Genomic DNA, 26,459 nt, shown 5'->3' on the forward strand with positions numbered 1-26,459 from the left:
CTCATAGTGGTCCTTATACCCCCCCTCCCTCCCATAGCGGTCCTTATACCCCCCTCCCTCCCATAGTGGTCCTTAACCCACCCCCTCCCTCCCATAGTGGTCCTTATACCCCCCCCCCTTCCCATAGTGGTCCTTATACCCCTTTTTTTTTATTATTAATTTTTTTATTATTATTTTATTTCTTATTTTATTTATTTATTTTTTTTCGTCCCCCCTCCCTGCTTGATATATGGCAGGGAGGGGGGCTCTCCTTTCCTGGTGGTCCAGTGGCAGTTCAGTGGGGGGGAGAGGGGGGCTGTCAGAGCTGTACTTACCTTTCCTGCAGCTCCTGTCAGCTCTCTCCTCCTCTGCGCCGTCCGTTCTGCTCTTCTGTCAGCTCACAGTGTAAGTCTCGCGAGAGCCGCGGCTCTCGCGAGACTTACACTGGGAGCTGACCGAGGTGCTGAACGGACGGCGCGGAGGAGGAGAGAGCTGACAGGAGCTGCAGGAAAGGTAAGTACAGCTCTGACAGCCCCCCTCTCCCCCCAGTCTGTATTATGGCAATGCAAATTGCCATAATACAGACTCTGACTCGAGTATAAGCCGAGTTGGGGTTTTTCAGCCCAAAAAATGGGCTGAAAAACTCGGCTTATACTCGAGTATATACGGTAGTTAGTTATAGAGAATCAGTGACCCTTTAGGTTTCACATGGTCTAAGTATGTGCTTGCTTAACCCCTTAAGGACACATGACATGTGTGACATGTCATGATTCCCTTTTATTCCAGAAGTTTGGTCCTTAAGGGGTTAAAGGGACACTCCAGGTTAATATGTGCAAATCTGGACAACTTGTGTGTCTTGAGAACAGGTCTGGGAGCCACTAGTTTAAATAATACCTGTCATATCTAGTAGTGCTATTCTGCACTCACTAAACCACAATATTTAAATTGCAGGGTTAAACACACTTCTAGTGGCAGTCTTCCTGTCAAAAGGACCTGTCCGCAGCAATGATCATGTAAAACTCGTCATGTGACACCAGGGCCGCCATCCAGGTGGTACAGCCGATAGGGCTGTGTGGGATCCAGACCTGTATCCCCAATGTGTGTGTATATCACTTTATATATCACTGGCTGCATGTTTAGTGAAGAGGGGGCCCAGAAAATCCCATCTTCCCCATCTGGCAGGTCCTCTCCCTCTCTGGCAAGTCCTCTCTAACTCTTGAGAACCTGACTGCCAGAGCATTGCTGCGGGTTACCAGGTTAACATGGCAGAAGGAGAGGAACTGTTGGAGGGGGAGAGGAACTGCCAGAGTGGAAGATGGCGTTTGCTTGGCCCCTCCTTTTCACTATACAGCATTTAGCAGCCTGTACAAAGCCACTCGACCATAAGGGAGTGTAATGTCCCCCATCCCTGGACACAGGTAAGAGGCAGGCAGGAAGGAATAAAAAATAAAAAAAAGCCCCAGAACACAGTCCCTTACCTACCACACATACCACACATACACTACATTGCATCCATTACACACACACAGTATCCACTACACACACTGCATCCAATACACACACACCTTATCCACTACACTGCATCCACTACACACACACTGCATTTACTATACAAACACACACACTGCATCCAATACATACACACTCTGCATCCACTATACACCCACTCTACATTCACTGTACACAGACTGCATCCACTCTACACACACATACACACTACATCCACTACACAAACACATACACACACTGTATCCAATATACACACACTGCAGCCTTTACACATAGTGTGCATCCACTACACACACTGCAACCACTATACACACGCTCTGCATCCAGTATAAACATGCTACATCCACTAGACACACACACACACACACTATGCATCCAATATATACAGATTGCATCCACCACACATACACACTTTGCATCCACTATATACACACTACATCCACTACACACACAAATTCTGCATCCACTGTACGCACACACACACTCTGCATCCACTACACACAGACTGCATCCACTCTGCAACCATGTGGGCAGACTCAGAGTTGGCCTCTGGGGCTCAGACCTTGAGCTGTGTAAGGGGCCCAAAATGTCTGATGCCAGCCCTGCATGATGCTGAAACTCATAGAAATACATTGAATACAATGCTTTCGTATGGGGAAGCTTGGATGCACCACACCACCAAACATTGTCTTGCCATGCATGCACATCAGGTCCCCAATGTTCCTCTGTGAGAAGTATTGGCTTGAACCATCGCCTCCTCTGTGATGTCATTGGAGGTAGAGAGGTGAGCAGGAGGGAGTCTTGCTTCTCGAAACTGGCGTATAATACTTTTTTTTTTATTTTTTATTAATGGTTTTCCCCAAAAATGGGGCCTATCAATGACTAGCGACAGGGGCATTAAAACAGTAGGAATGCAGGTTTATATTGCTAACGCTATAGTGCCACTTTAATTTTTGTATGTCAGACCCCTAAAATCTTTCTTTTCCAGCAAAAAAACAACAACAAAATAACAGGGGTCTAAGCATTTTGGGGGAGACAATAATAATATTTCCCCTCATTTTCGGACACCCTGTCACCGCCACCGTTGCCATCTAGTGAAAAGACCTGATGGAAGTTGAATCGAAGACAGAGAGGGCCATGAGAGATGAATATGGCTAGAGACATAATAACTAAACAGGGATAAAGGTATTAGTACATAGCCTGTCTTCCCTACCCAGTGACAGTAACTCTCTATCAGGGTTATTTTCTAATGGGAGTTCAATATCAATTCAAAGTGAATATCAACAATTCTCACTTTATTGAATAACACTTTATATTGTGAAAATGTATAGATCATGAAAACCCTGCTATGTATTAATAAACAGGTTTTTCAGGGAATGGGGGAAAGGTTCAGCAGAGAACCTTACGCTAGTCTGGTGACAGAAGTTCTTTGAAGCTTTTAAGGAAAATGTTTTGTCATACCCCATCGAAGAACATGTCATGCTTGTCACAAATACAGCACGTGGAACAAATTAGCTTGAAGTATAATTTGCACTTTGCTGAAAGGAAGCTACCAGCTCATTCCTTCATACACACCAAGGTTAAGTCAGCAGAGCTATTTATCTCATGTTCTGGACATTTTTGCTTTTGCGAGAACATGCTCTGGTTTTCTGAGAAAGTTAAAACATTTTAATTAATGCTCATCACTTTCAAAATGTGAAATTTTCATTCTTTCTAGTGAACTCTCTATCAGGGCCGGACTGGGATAAAAATTCGGCCCGGGCATTTTTTTATCACTGCGGCCCACTAAGAAGGGGGCGGGGCAGAGAGGGTGTGTTTTGTCATCACGACAAACACGCCCCCTCTAAAAGTGCAGGCCAGGGCAGACCATGCGCAGAGCTCTGTTAAAGAGCTCTAGCATGAGAAAAAAAGCCCTGTATTTGTTCTGCACAGCGCAAGCAAATTTAATAACATGCTTGCACTGTGTTTCCTTGCAACTTGTCTCTGGTGTCTCTATACATGGATACCAGGAGACAAAAATGCAAGGAAAGAGTATTGTACATGTGTTTGGAGCCTGCTTGTGGGATTGTGTGTGTGTGTATAGAGTGAGGTGATTGTGGTGTGGTATTGTGTAATAAGGTCGGTTTTAGTCGTGTTGTGTTTGTGGGGTAATGTAATGCATATGTGGCTAGGGGCTGTAGAGAATGTGTGTATAGGGGATGTAGCAAGTGTGTGCATACAGACTATAGTGTGTGTGTGTGTGTGTATAGATGATGTAGTGTTTATAGAGAGTGTGTTTAGGGGTGAAGTATGTGTTTGCTTACAAGGAATCTAGTGTGTGTATGTCAGGAATGTAGTGAGTGTGTGTGTGTATATATATATATATATATATACACACACACACACACATACATATATTATATATATATACATATGTTTGGAAGTATTGTGTATGTGTGTGGTGCAGTGTGTTGGGGAGGTTCTGTGTGTATGTGAGGGGTGCAGTATGTGTGTATGATGGATGCTGTGTGTGATGTGGGTGTGAGGGTGCTGTATATGATGTGTGTGAGAGTGCTGTATATGATGTGTGTGAATGCTGAGGGTGATGTGTTTTGTGTGAGTGCTGAGTGTGATGTGTGTGATAGTGCTGTGGATGATGTGTGTGAATGCTGAGGGTGATGTGTGTGTGAGAGTGCTGTGGATGATGTGTGTGAGAGTGCTGAGGGTGATGTGTGTGATAGTGCTGTGGATGATGTGTGTGAATGCTGAGGGTGATGTGTGTGAGAGTGCTGTGGATGATGTGTATGAGAGTGCTGAGGGTGATGTGTGTGATAGTGCTGTGGATGATGTGTGAGAGTGCTGTGGATGATGTGTGTGAGAGTGCTGTGGATGATGTGTGTGAGAGTGCTGTGGATGATGTGTGTGAGAGTGCTGTGGGTGATGTGTGTGAGAGTGCTGTGTGTAAATGTTAGGGATTGTGTGTTGGGGTAAATAAACAAATTAAAAAAAAATCTAAGCATTCATTATATCCCCCCCTCCCATCTTACCTTTAGTCTGGGAGGGGGGGACCTGCACGCTGGTACTTGGGAGGTGGGGGGAGAGGCACTCGCAGTCGCACGCCTTCCCTGGTGGTCCAGTGGGTGAGTGAACTCTAGCCCGGGGCTAGAGTTCACTCTCGCGAGATCCGGTCATTGCCATGGCAACGGTCCGGATCTCGCGAGAGGAACCCGGCGGAGCTGCAAGATAGAGCTCCGCCGGGTCCTCTCCCTCCCTCCCCAGTCGCAGCTCTATTTAAGTGGGCCGGTGAGGGAGATCTTTGATCTCCCTCACCGGCCCTTCATGGAATACAGCAGGGCCGGCGCTCGGATAGTGCCGGCCCTGCATAGACCGGCAGGGGAGATCCTGGGACTTCCCCTGCCGGCCTCGGCCCCTGGCCACCGCGGCCCACCGGGCATTTGCCCGGTGTGCCCGATGGCCAGTCCGGGCCTGCTCTCTATTGCTGCCTGGGGATTCTAGAGGTGCAGCTTAATTAAAGGGACAGTTTAGTCACCTTAAGGCACCATAACAACTTTACATAAATTAAGTTGTTACAGTGTCAGTAGGCCCCCAATGCACTCTTGCTTTAAGGGGTTAAACCATTCTTGAATAATTTAGCCCCTGAGTTGCCTCCAGTGCGGATCTTCATTCCCCCCAGGCAACATCCGGCTTCTCAAATTTAATTTGCCGCCATCCAAGGGGTCCATCGGGTGGCCCATGCTGTTAGGGCCACCAGATGGAGATGGATTGTCAGGGGGCCCGGTCAGCGTTGGGCGCTTTTACAGTGCGACCGGGCCCTCTGTGATGAGATCACAAGCTGGGAGGAAGTGACTCCCCGTCACTCCTCCCAGCTAACACACAGAGCCCGCGCGGGAGGAAGCAGAGGGAGTCAGAGTGAGAACTCTGACTCCCATCAACCTGAGCCACCACTGGACCCCAGGGAAAGTCACCCTCCTGCACCTACAAGGTAGGAAACAGGAGGGTGACTTAAACATTATGTGTGTGTGTTTGTTTGTATGTGTGTATGTATGTGTGCCTGTCTGTTTGTATGTATGTGTGTCTTTTGTGTGTGTGTGTCTGTCTGTATGTGTGTGTGTGTGTCTGTATGTATATGTCTGTCTGTGTGTCTGTATGTGTGCCTGTCTGATTGTATGTATGTGTCTCGGTATGTGTGTGTGCCTGTCTGTCTGTATGTATGTGTGCCTGTCTGTATGTGTCTTTGTATGTGTGTGTGTCTGTGTCTGTCTGTATGTGTGTGTGTCTGTATGTATGTGTCTGTCTGTATGTATGTATGTGTGCCTGTCTGTTTGTATGTATGTGTCTTTGTGTGTGTGCCTGTCTGTATCTGTGTGTGTGTCGGTCTGTATGTATGTGCCTGTATGTGTGTGTGTGTGTATGTATCTGTCTGTATGTGTGTGTGTGTGTGTGTGTGTGTCTATGTATGTATGTATGTATGTGTGTCTCTATGTATGTATGTGTGTCTCTATGTATGTGTGTGTGTCTGTCGGGGGGAGGCAGTGAGGGGGGGCCACGGATCAGTTTCGCACCGGGGCCCCATGGATGGTGTATGCCACTGCCACTAAATAAGGGTTCCTGGCCATCCTAAGTCTGGCCCCTACTGGAGGTATAGCTAAGGCAGCCATACTGATTTATACCAAAAATGGGTGCTATGATAGGCTGAAAGCAGTCAGCTGACTCTCAGTCAATCACGGCCATCCATTGCAGCTCAGGCTAATGCTTCCTCATTAGCCCAAGCAGCACAGAGGGGTGGTTTAATGGGGACTCTCATTTAGCATTAAAAAAAAAATAGTTTAATGCTGAATGAAAGGATACTTCAATAAGATAAGGTAGTTACAGGGTCTACAGTGTCCCTTTAAAGGAAAGTATCTGGAATGATGGGTTATTAATGAGTTTATTTAGCTAGCCATTTGGACAGTGTAGCACATTTTCTAAAGGCAGAGCTTTTTCAATAAAATATGTCCAGTATCTACAGGAACGGTGTGGTAATATCACCACATGATATATGAATACAGAAGTGAGGATCGTCACATGGCCATTGTGTTTATGTGGCACATTCCCTTGGTGCCACAATGACTACAGATCTGCCTTTGGTGTATTCATGTTTGTAGATGGTGCTTGGAGAAACTGCAAATCTGCAATAGACTACACCCATTACATTACTTCCTTTTCCTGATTTCACCTTCCTCGACCCCTCGGGCCATTACAGGAAAACTGGTATAAATTGTATTTAAAATTAATTTCATTGAAAATGAAAGAGTAACAGGGTTACTAACTAAACTTCAGATTTTAATGAATAAAATCAAAATTGCAAAATGGAGGCTAAAATAGTCCAGCTCTGACTATAGATTTTTCCAAACCTGCTTTTAGCCTATTTTTGCCATTGGGGTTCAATTTGTTAAAATCTGGATTTTAGTGACTAACCCTGTAAATGTTTTAAAGCATTCTGGTTTATTTTATGATGAATGCATTCAAGTTAATACCTCGTTCAACGAGTCTCCTTAGTCTATCTTTGTTTCTTCAGAGCAGCCATCTTTACTTTACTTTAATCTCATAGAGTTTGTACATAAACTGTATTTCTTGACTTCCTAAATGGTTACTCTGTTTCTGACAGAGATTCCTTTTAAAAATGGCCACCCCCAACAAAGCAAGCTCGAGATACAACGAAAGGAGGCATTTACTTATATATATGGATTATAAATTAATACGCACAGAGGCTGCTATACATATAATCTTTTATTTAAATTAGTAATAAAATGTGGTAACAGTATTCCTATAAAGGAAAGCATATGAGTAAATTATAATATTCAAATGAGGCAGACACTTTGTTGTCTTCTTCTGTGAAAATACATCAGATCATTTAATAAATCTGTACCAGTCATTTCATGCCGTTTCACAGCAACCCTAAGAACAAAATTATTGCCTTCTAATTAAGGCCTTGATTTAATATTTTTGGATAAAGTTTTGGATAAAGTTTTAAAATTGTGTAATATTTTAAAGTATTTAAAAAAAAATTTAATGTTTTGGTATTTTTGATATATTTATATACATGGTATATTTTTTTCATATTTTAATATTTTGAAAAAATAATTTTAAACGCTTACCCAAACATATTACATTGAGGTCCTACTTTTAAGTGACATGAATCTTTGACCACGAAGAGTCACTTAGGAGCAGTTTATATTAAAGGGACACGATAGTCACCCAGACCACTTCAGCTCAATGAAGTGGTCTGGGTGCCAAGTCTCTCGGGTTTTAACCCTTCAGATCCAAACATAGCAGTTTCAGAGAAACTGCTATGTCTACATTTGGGGTTAAGCCAGCCTCTAGTGGCTGTCTTCCGGATAGCCACTAGAGGCGCATCTGCGACGCTGGAGGCATATTATGCCTGCATTGCGCAGAGCGTCCATAGGAAAGCATTGCAAGCATTGCCGTGCAGAGGGAGCTGACGTCAGCGAGGGAGGAGGGGTCACCAGGGCCAAGGGAGCCCAGCGCTGGAATAAGGTAAGTGGCTGAAGGTTTTAACCCCTTTGTTTTCCTGACACTATAGTGATTCTTTAATTAATACTGCAAGATTTTCCAGGTCGATATCCAGTAGAGAAGAATTTTAAGTGTTTTTTGGAAATGTGAACTGCGTGTATTTTCTCAGAGAGCAGGACAAATATTGGGCGTGAAGAGAAAAATAAAAGTAGCATTATTTAAAACTGAAGAACAGGTCAGAATTGGTATACACCAGGAAGTGGTTGGAGGAGGTGATTTAAAGGGACACTATAGGCACCCAGTCCACTTCATCTCAATAAAGTGGTCTGGGTGCAGTAGCCCTGTACTTTTAACCCTGCAATGTAATAAAAAAAAGTTTCAAAACTCTTGCAAATGTCACTAGTTTAATACTATCCTTACCTTTTGTGTCACTTTACCCCACTCCCTCTAGCATGTAAGCTCTTTGAGCAGGACCCTCAACCCCTCTGTTCATGTGTGTCCAACTTGTCTGGTTACAATTACATGTCTGTTCGTCCACCCATTGTAAAGCGCTACGAAATTTGTTGGCGCTTTATAAATAATAATAATAATAATAATAATAATAATAAAAACTGCAATGTTTACATTGCAGGTTTAAGTCTACCTCTAATGGCTGCCAATCTAAGGGCACTTCCACTGCATTAGCAGATTAAAACTCAGTCACATGATATGGAATGCACACGGTGCATGTGCATTAGTCCCCAATGCTCCTTAGCATTGGATTGGCCCACGCTCAGTGGGCTATGTGCCATGCTTACTTAGAGCGTTGCACATAGGTATTCATTTAGTCTGGAACAAATAATTGTGGCCCCAACTGACAGAGGGGAACCTCTGGTATGGACAGATTTCTGGGGGTCCCTGATTTCTTAATGCTGCAGGCTGAGGGCACATTTAGAAATACTTAATCAAAGGTCTATGTGCAGCATTCACTTTGAGTGCTGCACATAGCGTATCTGTGAGTCTAATGCCACTAACTGTGACTCTGGCTGACAGATACCTGGGACTCCGTGGTACCAGCAGTGATGTAAATATGGTTAGTTGGTAGAGAATGGTCTAGTATCGGTGTATATAATTGTAAAGTTATCTGATGGGAGTAGTTGACTTAGGACAGGTTTCCTTCCAATAGTGTCCAGTGGGTGAAACCAGTTACTGTCATGCAGGGATCGTAGCATTATTGAGAAACTTGTAAATATGCAAAAAGAGGTATCTGGAGTGAGGGAACTGACTGTGAGTGTCTAAACATGTCCAGTACATGATAATGAATCCAGATGCCAGGGGTGGAAAAAACTGATCGAACAGGTTCTTATGGAAATGAGGATTAGAAATGGATGTGAGTAATCTAGAGTGTTGCCAATGAAGATTGAGTTGCGTTATCATATTCATGCATTCCATGCATTGATAGTGGTTTATGCCTATAGTATATTGACTCAGCAGACAGCAGCAAGTTATCATTTGATGTAGTAGAATACATAAATGGCATTTTTGCTGATATAGTTAATCGGACACCATTAATTTAATGTTTACCGTTCGTAAAGTCTAACTGTTATGGATGCAATGTATCTGGAAGAAAAAACTTTAATCTTTGGGCAATGATTTTGGGAAGACATTTTGGATCTTGGTTAAGCAATGTAATAGGACACTAAGAGTCTGCCAACTCTGAGTATCTTCCTAATTTTGGATGCAATATACTACGGGCTTGAAATTATTTGACCAATAGAATGTGAACAATATAAATGGCATTAAAGAGGTTAGAAGTTGAAGATTTAATATCTAATAGTATTCAATCGTATGGCTAATCAAAGCAGTCAAATAAATAGCCCAGCTAAATTCCTTCTCGGTAATCGGGGCAATAAGTAGTAGCTTATTAGATAAGCGGGATAGATTCACAGGCCGCAATAGTTTTAATGATAAAAATATTCAATATATTTGAATAGCAAGAGATTGTATCAAATGAAATTGCATCATGTTTTCTTTCTTGACACCATTGGTGGAGTTGTCTTTGATTCGTTAATTTACATTGAACTGCGGTAATGAAATAACAATTAAAAAACAAAACACAATGTATGTCAAAGTAACTTGGTTGGGAATATAACTAAGCTGAGCTCTTGCTAACCAGTTATTAAGGCTTACATTTATCTAAATTGGTTTCCAATTTACCACTTTAAACTCTTTGGTAAATAAATCCCTGAGTGTTTTTATCGTTTAGAAGTATTCATTCAGCCAAGTGGTTTATCAAGTTTGACAGGTTTATGGACAGATTCAAATGTATATTGACTAGCCGAAGTGAAACCTGTAATATAGTGTCAATTAAGATGGTACAGTTTGGCACACCCATTTTAAGTTTCCAAACAAAAGACTTATTTCATGCACAGTTGGAAGTATCACTGTAATGGAAGAAAACCAAAGAAACAGAAAATATTCGTTATTCTTCTTTGGAATTAAATTAGTAAATGCCAGAATTTTGAAAGTTTTATTTTTTGTTAGTTTCCCGGGGTGAATGAATACTATCCAAATCTTTGCAAATCCCGGGAATTTCAATTACCTGTGGGTCTCAATCAATGCGTACGAATTACTCTTTAAAGTGTTTACAGCACTATATAAACTGATGGTTCTTTATGATATATAATAAAAATGTGACTAACGTGATTTTAGTTTTCAAGGTTTTACATAATTTGAAGTGGCAGGCATGCTAAAATCTAACCAATCCGGGCTGCTGTGCACCGAGTACTGCATATGCATGTTGACACAGGCAGATATGCCTTGTATTCGGCAAGCCTGTTTAAAAATGCACTCATAATGTGCTTTTTGGATATTTTTCTCTAGTGCCCCAAAAATTGGGAAGCCACATAAAAAAAACAAAAAACCTGGAAAAAAGAAAGGTTCACTATTGGGACCGTCTCGCTGTATTCTGGACAGTTGTCAGGTATACATCAAACACATGACACATAAACCAATTCATTTAATTGCCTGGTTAATTTTTGTGGCTTCTGGGTACATTGGCTATCTCTAGATGTCAATCACTCCTAGAGGACCAGTTTGGACACCATAACAACTTAATTGAAAGTTGTTGTGGTGCCTGGAGGTCCCTGGTTCTGGCTCACCTTTAGTGGTTAGACCAGGGGTAGGCAACCTACGGCACTAGTGCCATGCACGGCACTCAAGGTGACTTTGCACGGCACTCAGGGCTGCTAGAGCCAAACAGGCTCTGGCTTTCAGGAGTCCCAGTGAAACTTCAGATATCTGCTAATACGAAGAGGTGGTAAAAGACAATCCTCAATTTATGCATTGCGGCACATAGAGGAAGTGACCATAGATCACTTCCTCCCAGCACTTGTGAATGGGAATCCACACTGTAATAGAGCAGCACGCAGCTGCTGTTGCAGCTCCTATACTTGAGCTATACCTGGCCGGCCTGGTCCCCACTGGAACCCAAGGAAGCCACCCACACTGCTAGATTTAGAAAGAAATGCACAATAACCCTCCCCTCATACAAATAATACGAACAGCCCATACACAAACATACACACAATCCCCACAAACGCAACACCACTAACTATCCACATACATGCACACAACCCCACATGCAGCCTCACATGCAATACCTCAAACAGCCCCCACCCACTACCAAACACACAATGTGACATATCCATCCACACACACAATACCCCAAACAGCCCCACACATACACACACCAAACACACAATGTGACATATCCATACACAAACACAAACAATACCCCAAACAGCCCCTCACATACAAACACTACCAAACACACAATGTGACATATCCATCCACACACACAATACCCCAAACAGCCCCCACACATACACACACTACCAAACACACAATGTGACATATCCATCCACACACACACACACAATACCCCAAACAGCCCCTCACATACACACACTACCAAACACACAATGTGACATATCCATCCACACACAATTCCACAAGCAGCCCTCATACACAGCCCAAATTCATAGGTATCATACACGATACCATAAAGTACTCCTGAACATATACAATATAATAGCTCATATCCGCACAAATACAATGATACAGAGCAATTACAGTAAAAATAACACAAGCAGAATACGGCAGCATACACACCTCAATTTAAAAAAAATAGGATCGGCACGCTAAGGGACATCACAATCCTATATCGGCACAGTGCTGCTAAAAGGTTGCCTACCCCTGGGTTAGACCATTCACAAATGGTTTAACACCAAAGTCTGTGTACTAGTGCTGGATAACTCCCCCGCCCTTTCTAATTTTATGAAGTTGTTATGGTGCCCAAACCAGAGACATTGACATTTTCTGAGGTCTCTGCATATTTTACAAAACATGTGGCATGACCACTTTAGTGTGCAGCTGCTGGAGGGAGTAGCTGAATTGAGATTTACTTACCTGAAGCTCCCACTTACAGGAGCCGTCATTCTCCTCCAATTAGAAGCATTTCACTTCTATTGTTTATTGTCTAGATTAGTAATCTTTTTGAAAACAGTGGCTTTATTTTATTGGATTCGATTTTTCTGTATTATCTCACAGATTACAATACATTAGTTCAAGATATTATCATTAGTGTTTGCAAATAGTGATGTCGCAAACATAAAATTTTCGGTTCGCAAACGGCGAACGCGAACTTCCGCAAATGTTCGCGAACGGGCGAACCGGGCGAACCGCCATAGACTTCAATGGGCAGGCGAATTTTAAAACCCACAGGGACTCTTTCTGGCCACAATAGTGATGGAAAAGTTGTTTCAAGGGGACTAACACCTGGACTGTGGCATGCCAGAGGGGGATACATGGCAAAACTCCCACGGAAAATTACATAGTTGATGCAGAGTTTGGTTTTAATCCATAAAGGGCATAAATCACCTAACATTCCTAAATTGTTTGGAATAGCCTGCTTTAAAACATCAGGTATGATGTTGTATCGATCGGGTAGTGTAAGGGTTACGCCTGCTTCACAGTGACAGACCAAACTCCCCGTTTAACGCACCGCAAACAACCACACTGGGACCTCGAAGCCAGACTAGACAGCCTGTTCACAGCCTTCTGGAGGAAGCTGGAGAGTAGGCAGCAACAAGCACTACTTACCGAGACAGAACAAACACCTCATAAACTGCCTTTACGCTCCAGCGGCAAACCCACAGTATCCAAGATACGGAGGGGCAGAAAATGGCGGACCACAAGACCTGGCTCCCAGCACACGCGGGCCACGCACCAGAAAACATCCAAGCTTCCCAGCATGCGAAAATCGTCAAACAAAGCCACAACCAGCCTGCCACGAGCCGACAGGGCTGCAGCAAGGTGCCTGCCTCACAAAGCAAGCCGGTCTCTGAAGCCACGCAGAAGAAGCTGACGCTCCTGCACAGCCGGGCCTACACAGCGACCCCTGAATGCAGACCCACACTTGGGAAAGCAGCAAGGCTCCATAGAGAGACTCTCAGGGCTGGGAAACGCAGAGCCTCCACACGGCATTGGATGACCCCGAGGCTGAATATAGGTACCAAGGTACCCCAGCAATACCCCCCCAGTGCGCCAGCATACTCTCATCCTCAGATCACCATAACGGGACTTAAAGCCTGATTTACCTGGGGAGCCTCCCGGGAAACACACTCCTCTACCACAGTACTATAGACCACAAGCTTGAGTCATAAAAGACTATTAATCACTAGCACTGTTTTCATGTTTACTCAGCATGTTTTCTTCCACACATGTCCTAATTGTGCAGACATGTGTACTTAACATATTATTTTATTGCCACACTGCAGCTTAAAGACGTGCTGGGCTATAGATAAAAATCTGTCTTACCAGGCAATCTCCCTCCTGATGCCCATAGCAATGTTTAGCAAGCCTACTGTATACAACCACATAGTATAAGCTACTATATTGTACTTATCACTTAACGGAGCTCAATGTTGACATTTTCTGTTACCCATCCTTATTTTATGCCTAGCCGAACTCCCCAGTTGCAACTAAATGGTTAAAGCCTGTTCAAGCATCTATATAAAAAAAAAATGTCCATGACCCTCAAATGTCACTTCAAGTTTTAAACATATTGTACTGAAGCTTGTCCATGATGCTGTGACTTATAGAAAGCTTGTTTGTAATTCTCATAACTGCACGACCAAAATAAAGAATTTAAAAAAAAAAAAATGCAAGCTATTGTGACACCAGTGAGTGAGTGGTGGCACTGGGCAGGCCCTGAAACACGCACACTAGTGAAGGAAACTGACTGCTATTATACTACATTATAAACGTTTTTTTTGTTTAAATGCAAGCTATTGTGACACCAGTGAGTGGGTGGGCACAGTATACGCTGTGAGCCTGACACACACGCTGGCTGGCAGGCAGGCAACTGCAATTACATTACACAAGAAAAAAATAAAATAAAGCAGACTGATGTTCTAGCCCTAAAAAGCAATTCTGATTGTCACCACAATTCCACTGTTTAGAAAATTGTCTAACTGCAGGACCAAAACAAAATCGTTTTCTTTGCTTATAATAACTCCTACGTAACAAGTGCCACGTAAGAAAAAAAACAAACTCAAAAGGGACAGTTGTAAGCACTGTAATCACTTCATTCAATTAAGGTGGTTATTACGCCTGGAGTCCCTGGGCGCCATCCTTACATTTAGTGGTAAATGGTAAATGGCTTTCATAATTCTAGATGATAGCCCCCAGCAGTCTGTCCCCACTGTGCTGCTTGGGCTAATAAGGAAGCCAGTATAATCTTTGCCTTAGCCATACCTTCACTAGGAGCTGGGCTGTGATCAGACAGGAACCTTTTTTTGGTATTAAAAAAAACTGCTTGAAAATGGTTTAATACCGAATGGAGGGACGGCGCTATGAAATGGTTATATTGCCTATAGTGTATAGTAACTATATTAGAATAACACACCACATGATTCATGAAACAGTAGTTTTTTTTTTGTTATAAAAAAAAAAATGTTAGCATTTCTTTCCATTAAAGGAACACTATATTTGTATTTCTAATGCTATAGAGCCCTAGTCAGCGATTAGGTGACTAGGGCCCCTACCGTGGCGAATAAATGGTTAATTACCATTTATTTTCTTACCTTAATCCAGCGCCGGGCTCCCTTGGCAGTGGTGAACTCTCCTCCTCCATCGATGTCAGCTCCCGAGTGGAGCCGAATGCGCATGCGCGGCCAGAGGTGCGTGCGTATTCAAACCCACCCATAGGAAAGCAGTACTCAATGCTTTCCTATGGGGATCTTTTTTGATGCTGGACTCCGTGAGTGAGACAGAGACTAGAGGCTGGATTAACCCTGCAGTGTAAACATAGCAGTGGTCTGGGTGCCTATAGTGTTCCTTTAAGGATGGAAAATACAGAAAAAAAAATTGCATATGTGACATCTATGCCATGCATGGCATTAGGGTAAACGCAGTTTACAATTACGTGGGGTTCAGCATTTTTTTTGACTGTGTTAATAAAGTGTGAACAGTCAGTAATTTAAAGTGAAATTAAAATTAATTGAATTAATTAAAATGTATTCGTTTTCTAATTTGCCTATTTTGGCCGAAAAAAATGTAAATTATTTTGAATTCCCACTTGGAATAAACCTCCTGTGTACTCAAAAACGTATAACATTTTCTGTACTTTCTGGTAGGAGACAAAAGAAAAAAAAAGAGAGTTTGTAATCATTGATTAAATCTTGGCATTTAATATGATGCTATATGGGTGTATATCAAATATGAGCGTGCCTAGGGGCTATGCTGACAGACTGATCCCAAAGATATCCCTTTCAATCTCCTACAATCCGATAAGGGAGCATTACCAGGTTAAGGTCACGTTCATCCTCCACAAATAAACACTAGCACATCAATAGACAACAGATAGCTCTCGAGCCACTGCATAGCTACAGCTTTGCGGCGATGTCCGTGCCTGCAGGTGGCTAAACATTTGATTTGTAGTTTTATGCAAGTTGGAGCCTTGTTTGCAAAGAGCTATTTCCTGGTTGAAGAATTTTACTAGAGACAAACATCAGCCTGAGAGAATCTTCCAATGAGAATGGCATTTTAATTGCTAAAATAAATGTTTGTTACTTTATACATACCCTCTATAAAGTACGAATAAATGGGACGTAAATCCACACTAGAATGAATTATGCTTCAGAATATGAAATATAGCAATGAGGTGACATAATGCTAATAGAAAAATTAGTTGTTAGTTAATTTTATCCAAACAACAATATAAGTTGATATATTAACGAATGAACTTATCGGTCGCCGAACGAATTTCACTTGACATGATTCTTTTGTTCGTTGACTGGCTGCTGTCATTCTGAGTACATCTTTTGGATTCCTTAGGGATTAATGGACGCCCAAATTCCATAAATACGTGAAAATTTTGATCGAACTTCAGATTAAAGGAAAAACTAAAATGAGTGGATCGTACAGAAACAATAATTATTTCCATACACATCTCTAGCAGCTAGTGGATTTGTGAATGTGTCCGTGTTACTCAAAAAATTGTGAATTGTTGGGAAGTCAATGACCATATTATTATTATTATTATTATTTTATTATTTATATAGCGATATCAGATTCCGTAGCGCTGTACCTATAAACTTAAGACATATCTATTTTTCAGATTCACCCATTTTAGTCTAAATTGTGAAGCTCATTTTGAAATTGTGACAAATTCATACTTTTCTACCTTTCTGTGCGTCTGTCTGTTGCAATTGCGTGAGTTGATATTAATATCTGTTTGTCTTTGTGTTCTAGACTGTAGTGTGAGGATGACTTTTTAAGGGCAGGTGAACTGTTTTCATAAAACACGAAAACAGAAATGAAAAGGGTGCGCCTAACTTACATAAAAATAATATTATGCATAAATAAAATAATAATAAAAAATAGTCCAAAGTCCTACAATAAGTCCGAAGTGGTAAGTTCCACAAAGTATGGAGGATGCTTGAGGATGATGTCAGTCTTTACACCTATGCACTTGTAGTTCGGTGATGATATGTGAAGATAAAAGCAGGAAAACAAAAATCCCAATGGTACAGTATGTCAGCAAGGTGAAAGGGGATAAAATAGTGATAATGAAAATTACTCACAATTTTCAGAGCTAAAATCCAGCTCTGATATTATATGCGTGAAGTGGAATGATCCCCACTCAAGGATATATAGGGTGACGCTGGTCAGCAAATAGTGCAGGTGAAAAGTCCAGCGATGATCCGGCTCGGCCGATAATAAGAGAAAATAAAATATAGTGCTCTCTGTATGGCAGATAAAAATGCTAGAAGAAAATAAAATTATACTCACAGTATATAGAGCAGGCTGAACTGCTCGGTGTAAGCGTATGGGTGGTATAATCCCCACCTATGGATTCTTTGCGCTATTGCGTGGGTTATAAATTATAAGTAAGGTCAGGTTAGAAAAGGTAAAAAAAAAAAAAAAAAAGGATATTTAAAGGAATATGGCAAACAAGATATTTTGGTGCCAAAAATTCCTTTATTACAAATATAAAATATAAAATATAAAATGTATGAACTGTTTTCATTTAAAACTTATAATCTTATATTGATATTTGTAAAAAAAAAAAAAAAAAGAGAGAGAGAGAGAGAGAGAGAGAGAGAGAGAGAGAAAAAAAATGAAAGTTGTGTAAAGTCTTAGAGGCAAGTGCAAGATCAAAAGACACAATTCAAAGTAGAAGAGAGTCCAGTTATCCTACACCCCACAAAATGCTTTCTGTAATTCGATCCTTGTTTTTTTCGTTATCGTTACGGTGAGAGACTCGCACTGCGGCCTAATGGTTAGTGTTAGGGTAGTATACCGGTTAGTGTTGTGTAGGGGTCAATGTTTAATGTAGTGTAAGGGATGAGATTAGTGGATATTACAGTCCTTGCATGCTCAGGACAGTAACTCCTACCAATCCCACTCTATGTCCTGCTTCTGCGCAAGATTTTAGTGCACCGAATACTGAATGGAGATGGCCTGTACAGATCATATCACCATTTGTGCTGTACGATAAAAAAAAAAAAAAAAGGTCTGACCATTTTAAACTAAAAAAAAGTTAAATGAAATTTTAAATGTAATACTTAATATAAAATACAAAACAAAGGGGAATACATCCATATATCTTAAAATCCTTCAGTGGAAGAACAGCAACAATTAGAAACAATACATAAAAAGGGATTTTTATGAGAGAAAGAGAGAGAGAGAGTGTGTGTGTCTGTGTGTGTGTGTATGTGTATATATATATTATTAATTATGATTATGATATGATATTACTTTAGAAAACGTGGGAATATTAACACGGGTATTAATCCTCTATTGATACATAAAGAGAGAAATAGAAAATGGAAATGAAATAATAATAATTTTAAGTCCTGCCCCATGTCACCTTGCTGACCCTGATAACCCAGTCCGGCAGATACCAGGGTGTGGGGGCGTGGTTATGCAGATTAAGTGGGCGTGTCCGTGCTCAGAGTGGGCGTGTCGCCCCAGCTCAGGCTGAGAGCTGTGCAATAGTTTCTCTCCCAGCAGTTGGACAGACTGTACAGCCCAGCGATCCTCCACCCACCCAGAGAGCAGGGAGCTCACTGTCCTCACCGCCGCCTGGACTGGCCACTGGCTGCATTGGGCTATCACACAGCTTGCCCCCCTGCCCTGGGCCCCCCCAGAGCGGCTGTACAATCCTCAGCAGTGACCTGAGACTGTATAGCCGGCTCAACACTGGGCTACCCAAGGACTGACCTGTTCTCAGCGCTGTGTAATCACACTGGGCTACCCAAGGACTGACCTGTTCTCAGCGCTGTGTAATCACACTGGGCTACCCAAGGACTGACCTGTTCTCAGCGCTGTGTAATCACACTGGGCTACCCCAAGGACTGCCACCCCTGCAGTGATCTCAGTGCTGGGTAACCTCACTACTCTGTGTGCTGGGTGCTATTCAGCTGCCCCATCTCTACCTATTTCAGGGATATTGCTTTTTTTACATCTATTTTTTCTAAGTGTTTTATTCCACCTGCGATTCACATCATGACGGCTGAGAAGGAGAAGAAGAGGTAAGATCGCTCTATTAATAATAATAATATCTATAGATGACCTAATATCACCTTGTGTGTGTGTGTGTGAAACATCCAAAGTTACTTTGTATTCTTCAACGTTCCATTTGCTGTGAACTATTATCTCACTGTATATATCAAGGCTAGTGGCTGCCTGAGGGTGCTGGGAGAAGTATCTCATAACGTATAGATATTTAAATATAGACTTATGAAATAAAAAAGCACCATTTATTTCTTGGAATCAGTGGGTGTCAGATATTCTCTTTATAATCCCCATTAAGTAGTCGTTTTTTTCTCTCCAGTCATCAAATTGTTAATGTTTGTTGCGATCTTTATTATTATTATATATTATTATGTGCGATGCATAGCTGTATTCTATGTATTTTTTTTTTATAGACAGCTGGCTTGGTAGCACGGTCGATCTGTGAACTTTGAATCGCAGTAATTCACCTGGTTTTATCCCAGTGATGTTAATGGTATTATGTACCTGCTGTCCATATAGGAGACTGGTTTCTTCTATATGTGCAGAATGTAACTGCGGGCTGGTGTAGGTGTCGCAGTAAATGGGAGGATGAGCCCTTATTGACAAACTCCTTATCTACTATGTTACAGTTTGAGTGTTTACTAATGTATCAGTGCTGGTCAAAATCTACCCCCTCTTATCGCTTAGTCTGGATCAAAGGGGAGTTTGCTTTAGACTTGTGCTTACCTGTGTACTCTCTGTTTACACTTCCTTCCATCTTCAAGAAAGGGCTATTCAATAAACAATGAAATATCCAGAATCTTAGCTCAAAATATTCAAATAGAAAGTCATTTTTTTCTGTTTTTTATTTCTGCTATTTTGGCCCAATATGTAACCACTAATTTTGTTTTGAGTGATTTTAAATTTCAGACAATTCACACTTTTAGAGAGTAACCCTGACAGTGTATCATATAGGATTTAAATTACATTGTGAATCACCTATATATAGCAGTGTAAATTCTAAAAATAATAAGATAAGTATACATTTATGAATGTGAGAGTAAACTTGGGTGACATTATATAGTTTGAATGTGTTATTTATTTATTTGCTATATTAGAGTTATTACTGGTGCTTTTCCCTGTTTTTACATCAGTTAAAGAAGTCATGCTAAAATACGAAATTTGTATTGTAATGTATTTGTTTACCATATGTGTCTGTGTTTCATATGAATCCATTACACAAACTCAGTGAACTTCAAATTGCATTCTTGCATTCTTGTCCAAATATTTAAACTATTAGAAGTTTTGAAATCTATTTACTAAACAGTGAATTGACATCCAACTTGCAAAATATACACTAGTCAGATTAGGAAAAACCTCCCAGATACTGCTATTTTGGCCTCTCTCGGTTGATATTATTCACTGTTTAGTAAACTAAGTAAATTAGATCTGTTCAATTGGAGAGATTGTAATAGGATAGAGTCTTTGGATATTTAATATATAGTGATGTTAACTGAAGTATATAATCATTGTGTTAGGAAATATGGACAAGGCAGTAAATTCAGAATTTGTTTTCCTAAGAGCTTTGGTGGACTGACCTTAGGCCATTGGTCATTCTGACATTACCAAGTGTGTTGGGACAAGCCTTCTCACAAAAAAAATGGAATTCCACTTAAACCATAGGGGTAGTTGAGCTGTGTACTGCTGTGTGTGTGTGTCCGTGTCACAAAATTGCAACAAGATTTTATGAACAAAAAAAAAAAAAACACATCTACTGCATGTCATTTAAAATGTTAAAATGCTACACTAAATTGCACCCATTTAATGACCATTTGACACTTGGGAGTTCGTAAACCATTTAGTTCCCCTCTACTTAACCGTGATTATTTACACTATTCCATATTAAAATGTGTATGTTATGTGTGCCAAATTAGAAAAAATATAAATTTGGGTTTGGATTTGAAGGGTTAAACAGATATTGATAGTATAAGTGAAGGAGGGGAAAAAAATGCTGAAAAAAATATAATAAGTTGTGTAGGGACAACAGCACCTACGGCCATAGTCATAATAAAGGAAGTAGCGTTTTGGAGTTTTTCCTCTGTGGCAATTTATTTCACTGAGTCCCCACATTGTTTCAGGAAGACTTTAATAAATAGAGCAATCGCTTATTTCCTTCTATTGAATTATTCCAAACCAATTAAAATACGGTATTAAGCAAACTGATAATCAACCATGTTGATCTGGAATGGTATGCCTGTATAACATGAGCATTAACAGGGTCTTTATATGTAAAAAGCTCAATATTCGGCTTGATCCATCATAAGATGTGCAAGATGTGTTTGTTTTTTTGTGAAAAACAAATTGTTAAAAAAAAATAGCAGATTTTACTACCGTAGATACCATAAATCTGCTTGTTTGTAGTATTTAAGTTTGTATACTATAGCAATCTATAGTATTGACTACTTTACATTTCTTTAGAATTTGCCAGATGCAGACAGATCATTTTAAATGGAATCTGACCGGCATCATTTACCAATAAATTAATAGAATATATTTGTTGAACTAGAGTGGTCTGATCATTTTTTTGTAATCATTTGTTTTCTGATCCCTTCAAGGGAATGGCCAACTTTAAATAGGAAACATTGGTGGTGGGGGTGGGGTGGGGCGGGGGGGGGGAGAATCTACACTTGATGAACTTTTTTTTTTTATAGAAATATATCATGTATTGTTTAGCTGTAAACTCTTACTGCACTGTAGAAAGGCCTGGCAATTCCTTATTTGCCATGATAACTTTATAAATATTTAGAATGCTAGTCAACGTCGTCAACTGATAATATTCACAAATTGTTTTTGAATGTTCACATTCAGTATTTGTATCTCAAGATAAGAATTAGCAAAATATTGAAATGGCACTTTCTTCATTTGGCCTTTTTCTGTGTCCTCTCCCAGAACCCTCTAGGGGAAAAGTAGTCATGTGGTTTCAGTCACAGTATATGTCAGAGAACTTGTCATAGTATCATGCAATATGTAATTTAAAAGGATCGACCGCTTCACTATCTCGCACTTTCTAAAACAAAAAAAAAGTGATTTCATGATGGATTCATAGCTAGCTCATGAAATAAAGAGAAACAATATTCCCTGCATAGATTGTTGTTCTATGGCAAGAAAAATTACAAAGAATGTAGATACAGACATACCCCTCTCCCCCCAGATATATTGTGGAAAATAAAGTATTTGTGACTGATTATTCTTTATTGTCTTTCTCACAGTCTGTCTGGCCCAGAATCTTTTCCCAGAATTAATAATTTTACTTTTGAAACCTGTAATAGCAAGGACAGTGAAAAAAAAAATCTATAAAATTACACAAATCTAATGCTTGATGTTCAATCAATGGCGTTTTTGAGAATTTTGCTCCAGATTATAAATCGCACGCACCATATGTACAATGAATCCATATATAGCTATAAACCAACATGCAGTAAGTTACTGTGTATACAGCCTTTGTACTATCTGTTTGTTCTGTCCACTCTGAAGCAAATAAGCAGTCATCCCTGGGCTATATGTTTTGAATCAGTGGTATTTATTTGGTTAAATCCCTATCTGTTACAATATGGAGATCTGGAAAAATGAGATCTATAAAGTGAGGTTGGAGGGGAGGGGGAGGGATGAATGACCCCCAGACTATATTGTCGTGCAAACCTTGCCCTGTGTGGGCAAATTGATGCATTGTGGTTTATTTGCTAAACTGTGAATTGAACCAAACTGAAAACGGAATTGCAAAATTCTGGATAAAATATTACCGAGTTGCTGATTTGCAGAATTTGGGATAAAATCGCCACTCTTTGAATGTTGCTGAATTGGGAACTTTTCCAAATAGGCTGCTTTGGCCTAATTTTTCTGTTTTATTCTCTGCAATCCACTATTTCGAGAATAATATTCATTGTCAGTAGGAGCTACTTTCTGTGATTTACAGAAACCATTTGGGTGCAGAAGTTATTTGGAACGTACACTAAGAATAGGCGTATGTTGAGTTATTGTATAGAACACTAAGCACCTACTTACTGTACCTGCCAGCACTGAGTGGTTTTATAAGGCTTTCACTTGATTTCTGTAAGTTTATGAAAAACATGTCATCAAGTAAATGTGAATCTAAATAGACTGATAGTGCTAGCTTTAATTGCCCATTTCTGAACAGCTCGTGCCCATCCTTGTATGTATGAAGTCACTTACCAAGATTCTAACTTGCATATCTATATATTTTGTCACTTACCACCACGTATTTCAATGATAATTTTTACCTTATAGACCCTATTTGTATATAGATTTATCTATCTCTCTGTGAAATTCTCTCACTTTCTTGATTTCTGTGTAGATCAGATTTCGACCAATATAAATTAAAGGACAACTGTCACCTCAAATTCTTTTTTTTTTTTTTAAAGGGAAACTGGTGCGTTACCTGGTGCTCTGCTCCCTCGACGCAATCTCATTAAAGAGGTGGGTCACGGGTGTTACACTTTTGTAACATGCACCTCCGGTTCACCTGTGCCCCTTCTCTGGTCTTCGTTGGTTTCCCCAGCATTGGGACACTTCCCAAAGCAGGGCAAACCTCCTCCATCAAGCTGACATGCTGGCTTTGTTGCCAGAATGCCAGTGTCTGACCGGAGTGGGATCATGTCACTCTCTTTCCTACAATAACCAGCCAGCGATATCAGTGCTGGTTAGGAAGTTACCATAGCAACCATGGCGCATGGTAGACAACCACTAGAAGATGTCTTAACCATGCAATGAAAACATTGCTGTTTCTCTGCAACTGCAGTGGTTTACAATCTCAAAGGGTTAAGGGGACAGGGACACTGCACCCACACCACTTTCAACCTACCTCCCTACAATAGCTCATTTTATATTCTATATAAGTAATTAGAAGCAGCCTTGTGTTGAGAGTAAGATAAGTATTTTTTTTTTTTTTTAAATCGCTTTGGTAATTTGTGCCTGCTGCCCTTGTTTTCTTTAACTTATCATCATCAGTAACTACAGTGTGAATGCAAGTTGGAGAAACCAGCAGCCATACATGTGCTGTTGGATTGCTGCTCCATCACCAAGGCTGTGAAAAGTGATACGAACTTTAATTTAGCAGAGGCAGGGGAAGACCAGGCTAACTGTTTTTTTTTTTTACCAGGGATTTCTTCTTTCTATATAATGTGTGACTCCTCGTGCTATTATTGCAACTTCGCATTGTCTATCACCTGATATATGAAATTAAAATCAAATTTAAAAAATCCCTTATTTCAGAACCATGTAAGGTGGTAAGGAGTTACACTAGACATGGTGGGAAGCGCATGCCCTCTAAGAAGCACTTGTGACAGCAGCGACAAAGCAATGATTTTACCTTGGTGTTCAGTGCTACACTGTAGGCTGGATTTGATCATTTTAACTCTTTGTACTTCCCTATCAGTTTTGTGGCAACGTCTGGTTGCCGAAATGTCTGCCGTGTCAAGGTCAATTAGTTGTACACTGCTGAATATGCGATTGGTGCTATTATATATAAACCGTCATTATTCTCTCTCTATGCAAACTTGCTTTGCACAGCAGTTGTGCTAAATACAGGTCTATCAGAGCAAATGAGAATTCGGATACAATCAGCACACTTTATTCCTTATGGACAATTCAATTCAGATTATAAGAATGTGATTTTAATCCAGTTAATAAAAAGGATTTTTCACAGATTTATATTAATTTCTCTTTGTGAATACAAATCTACATATTTTAGTTGCTTCCCATATCATCTCAGACAATGTGGAGGGTTGTTGGGTGCTGGACAATAACCTTAGGTTAAAGGGACACTATAGGCGTACAGCTTTGTATTTCTAATGCTATAGTGTTCCTTTAAGCATTGCTTTACGCAAAACTTCCGAATTGAAAACTCGGCCAATTTTGCAAATATGGGAGGTTGATAATTTCACGAATAGTCGTTTTTAAATAAATTAATGCTCAGATTTCATTTTTTGGGATTGATGCGAGTGGCTTTGAAAAACATAGTACCTCTAATAATTGAGATTTAAAGGTTAGATAACAGAATAAAAGGGCGTCATCGAATACCAAACTGTTTTACAAAGTTGTTTGGAAACTTTCTCAGTTATTTTGGGACTACAACATTTTTAGCCTTTACTGGCCTGTTACTGAGCATTGTGATCAAACCATAGCTAAAGACACCAATTATGTTGGTGACAATAATGTCTCTACAATCCATTATCATGCAGTGCCACTTGAACGCAAGCTGCTAATATTGACTTTTTATAAACCATAGACAATTAATATCCAAAAATTACAAAAACTACACATTTGAACCTTTATCCTTAAACTATTGCATCAAAACTCCAACCTTACATTTGCTAGAGAGTGCGGAAACTTGTGCATACGCCTGTTCTGTGATCATCTCATTAGCTGAAGGCTGCTGTTCCCGTCACTTTTGAAGCGCAAGTTAATGGATCTGTCAAGTTAATTGATGTTGGAGTGATTTGATTCATGGTGGAGAACAGCTAAGTGTTTAATTTAAATCTACACTAACAAGAGGTAAAGTACTTTCCAGGACACATATTTGATTAAATCTGTTTGATTTTAAAATGATACTTTAATGGAGTGTCCATTAGGATATTGTGCAGGTGTCTGATTTACGCCACTCCTGAAGTACAGTCTGTTGTATCATAGCCATTAGTTATTCCTGTAAAAAATCAGCTTTTTGCCTAGTGTTCAGACCTAAACCATCTGTTACCCATGTAGACTATGGGAAAGGGTCACGCTAGGCACTGTAACAGCTTCATCTCACTGAAATGGTTTTAATGTCTGGAGTCCCCAGACACTATTTTCCTGATCATAGTTTAACCATTTCTGAATGGTTCGATACTAAACCAGGGGCCCGTCCTCTTTGTGCTGCTCAGGGTAATGAGAAAAGTAAAGTGCACTTACCCCTGCCTCACCTAAATTATAGTGAGTCTGCTGGCACGCATGTCCCAAGGGCTCAATTTACCTTTGTGTCCTACACTGCTCACCTGATTGCACGCATGTTCTGCTCCCCTGATTTCACGCATTCCTGATCGTTTTGACTCAGAGTATTGGCCATTTCCCCAGAACAGACTGAAAGTTTAAGCTGGAGAAAAAGGGGAGGGCTTGCACAGGCTGCAGATAAGAGATCTGCAGCTTTTGCAAGCTGATTTTAGATATACACCAAATGACAACAAGCATAATAAACAAATGTATGTTTTTATTGGGCGATATCTACTAAATAGTAAATTTTTTTGTTTACCTTTTTTCTAGTGGAGTGTTTCTTTAATGCTGAACTATTCAAGGTATTTAAAGGCTGGTTTAAGGCATTAGAGGTATTTGTTCAAAGATTTTATCACTTAAAAAAAAAAAAAAGA

General features: G+C 40.4%; 1 protein-coding gene across 1 annotated transcript in view; it reads left to right on the top strand.

Moving 5' to 3' along the window:
• The first annotated feature begins 18,566 nt into the window (after positions 1–18,566).
• The window catches only part of EPAS1 (endothelial PAS domain protein 1), a 95,648-nt gene continuing 87,755 nt past the window's right edge, over positions 18,567–26,459 (top strand). The window contains exon 1 of the mRNA XM_063443920.1: positions 18,567–19,082. Coding sequence (XP_063299990.1) covers positions 19,057–19,082 — 26 coding nt within the window. The 5' untranslated portion in view covers positions 18,567–19,056. The remainder of the gene's footprint in view (positions 19,083–26,459) is intronic.

This window comes from Pelobates fuscus, chromosome 2 (assembly GCF_036172605.1).
Source record: "Pelobates fuscus isolate aPelFus1 chromosome 2, aPelFus1.pri, whole genome shotgun sequence".
In the NCBI taxonomy this organism is placed as follows: domain Eukaryota; kingdom Metazoa; phylum Chordata; class Amphibia; order Anura; family Pelobatidae; genus Pelobates; species Pelobates fuscus.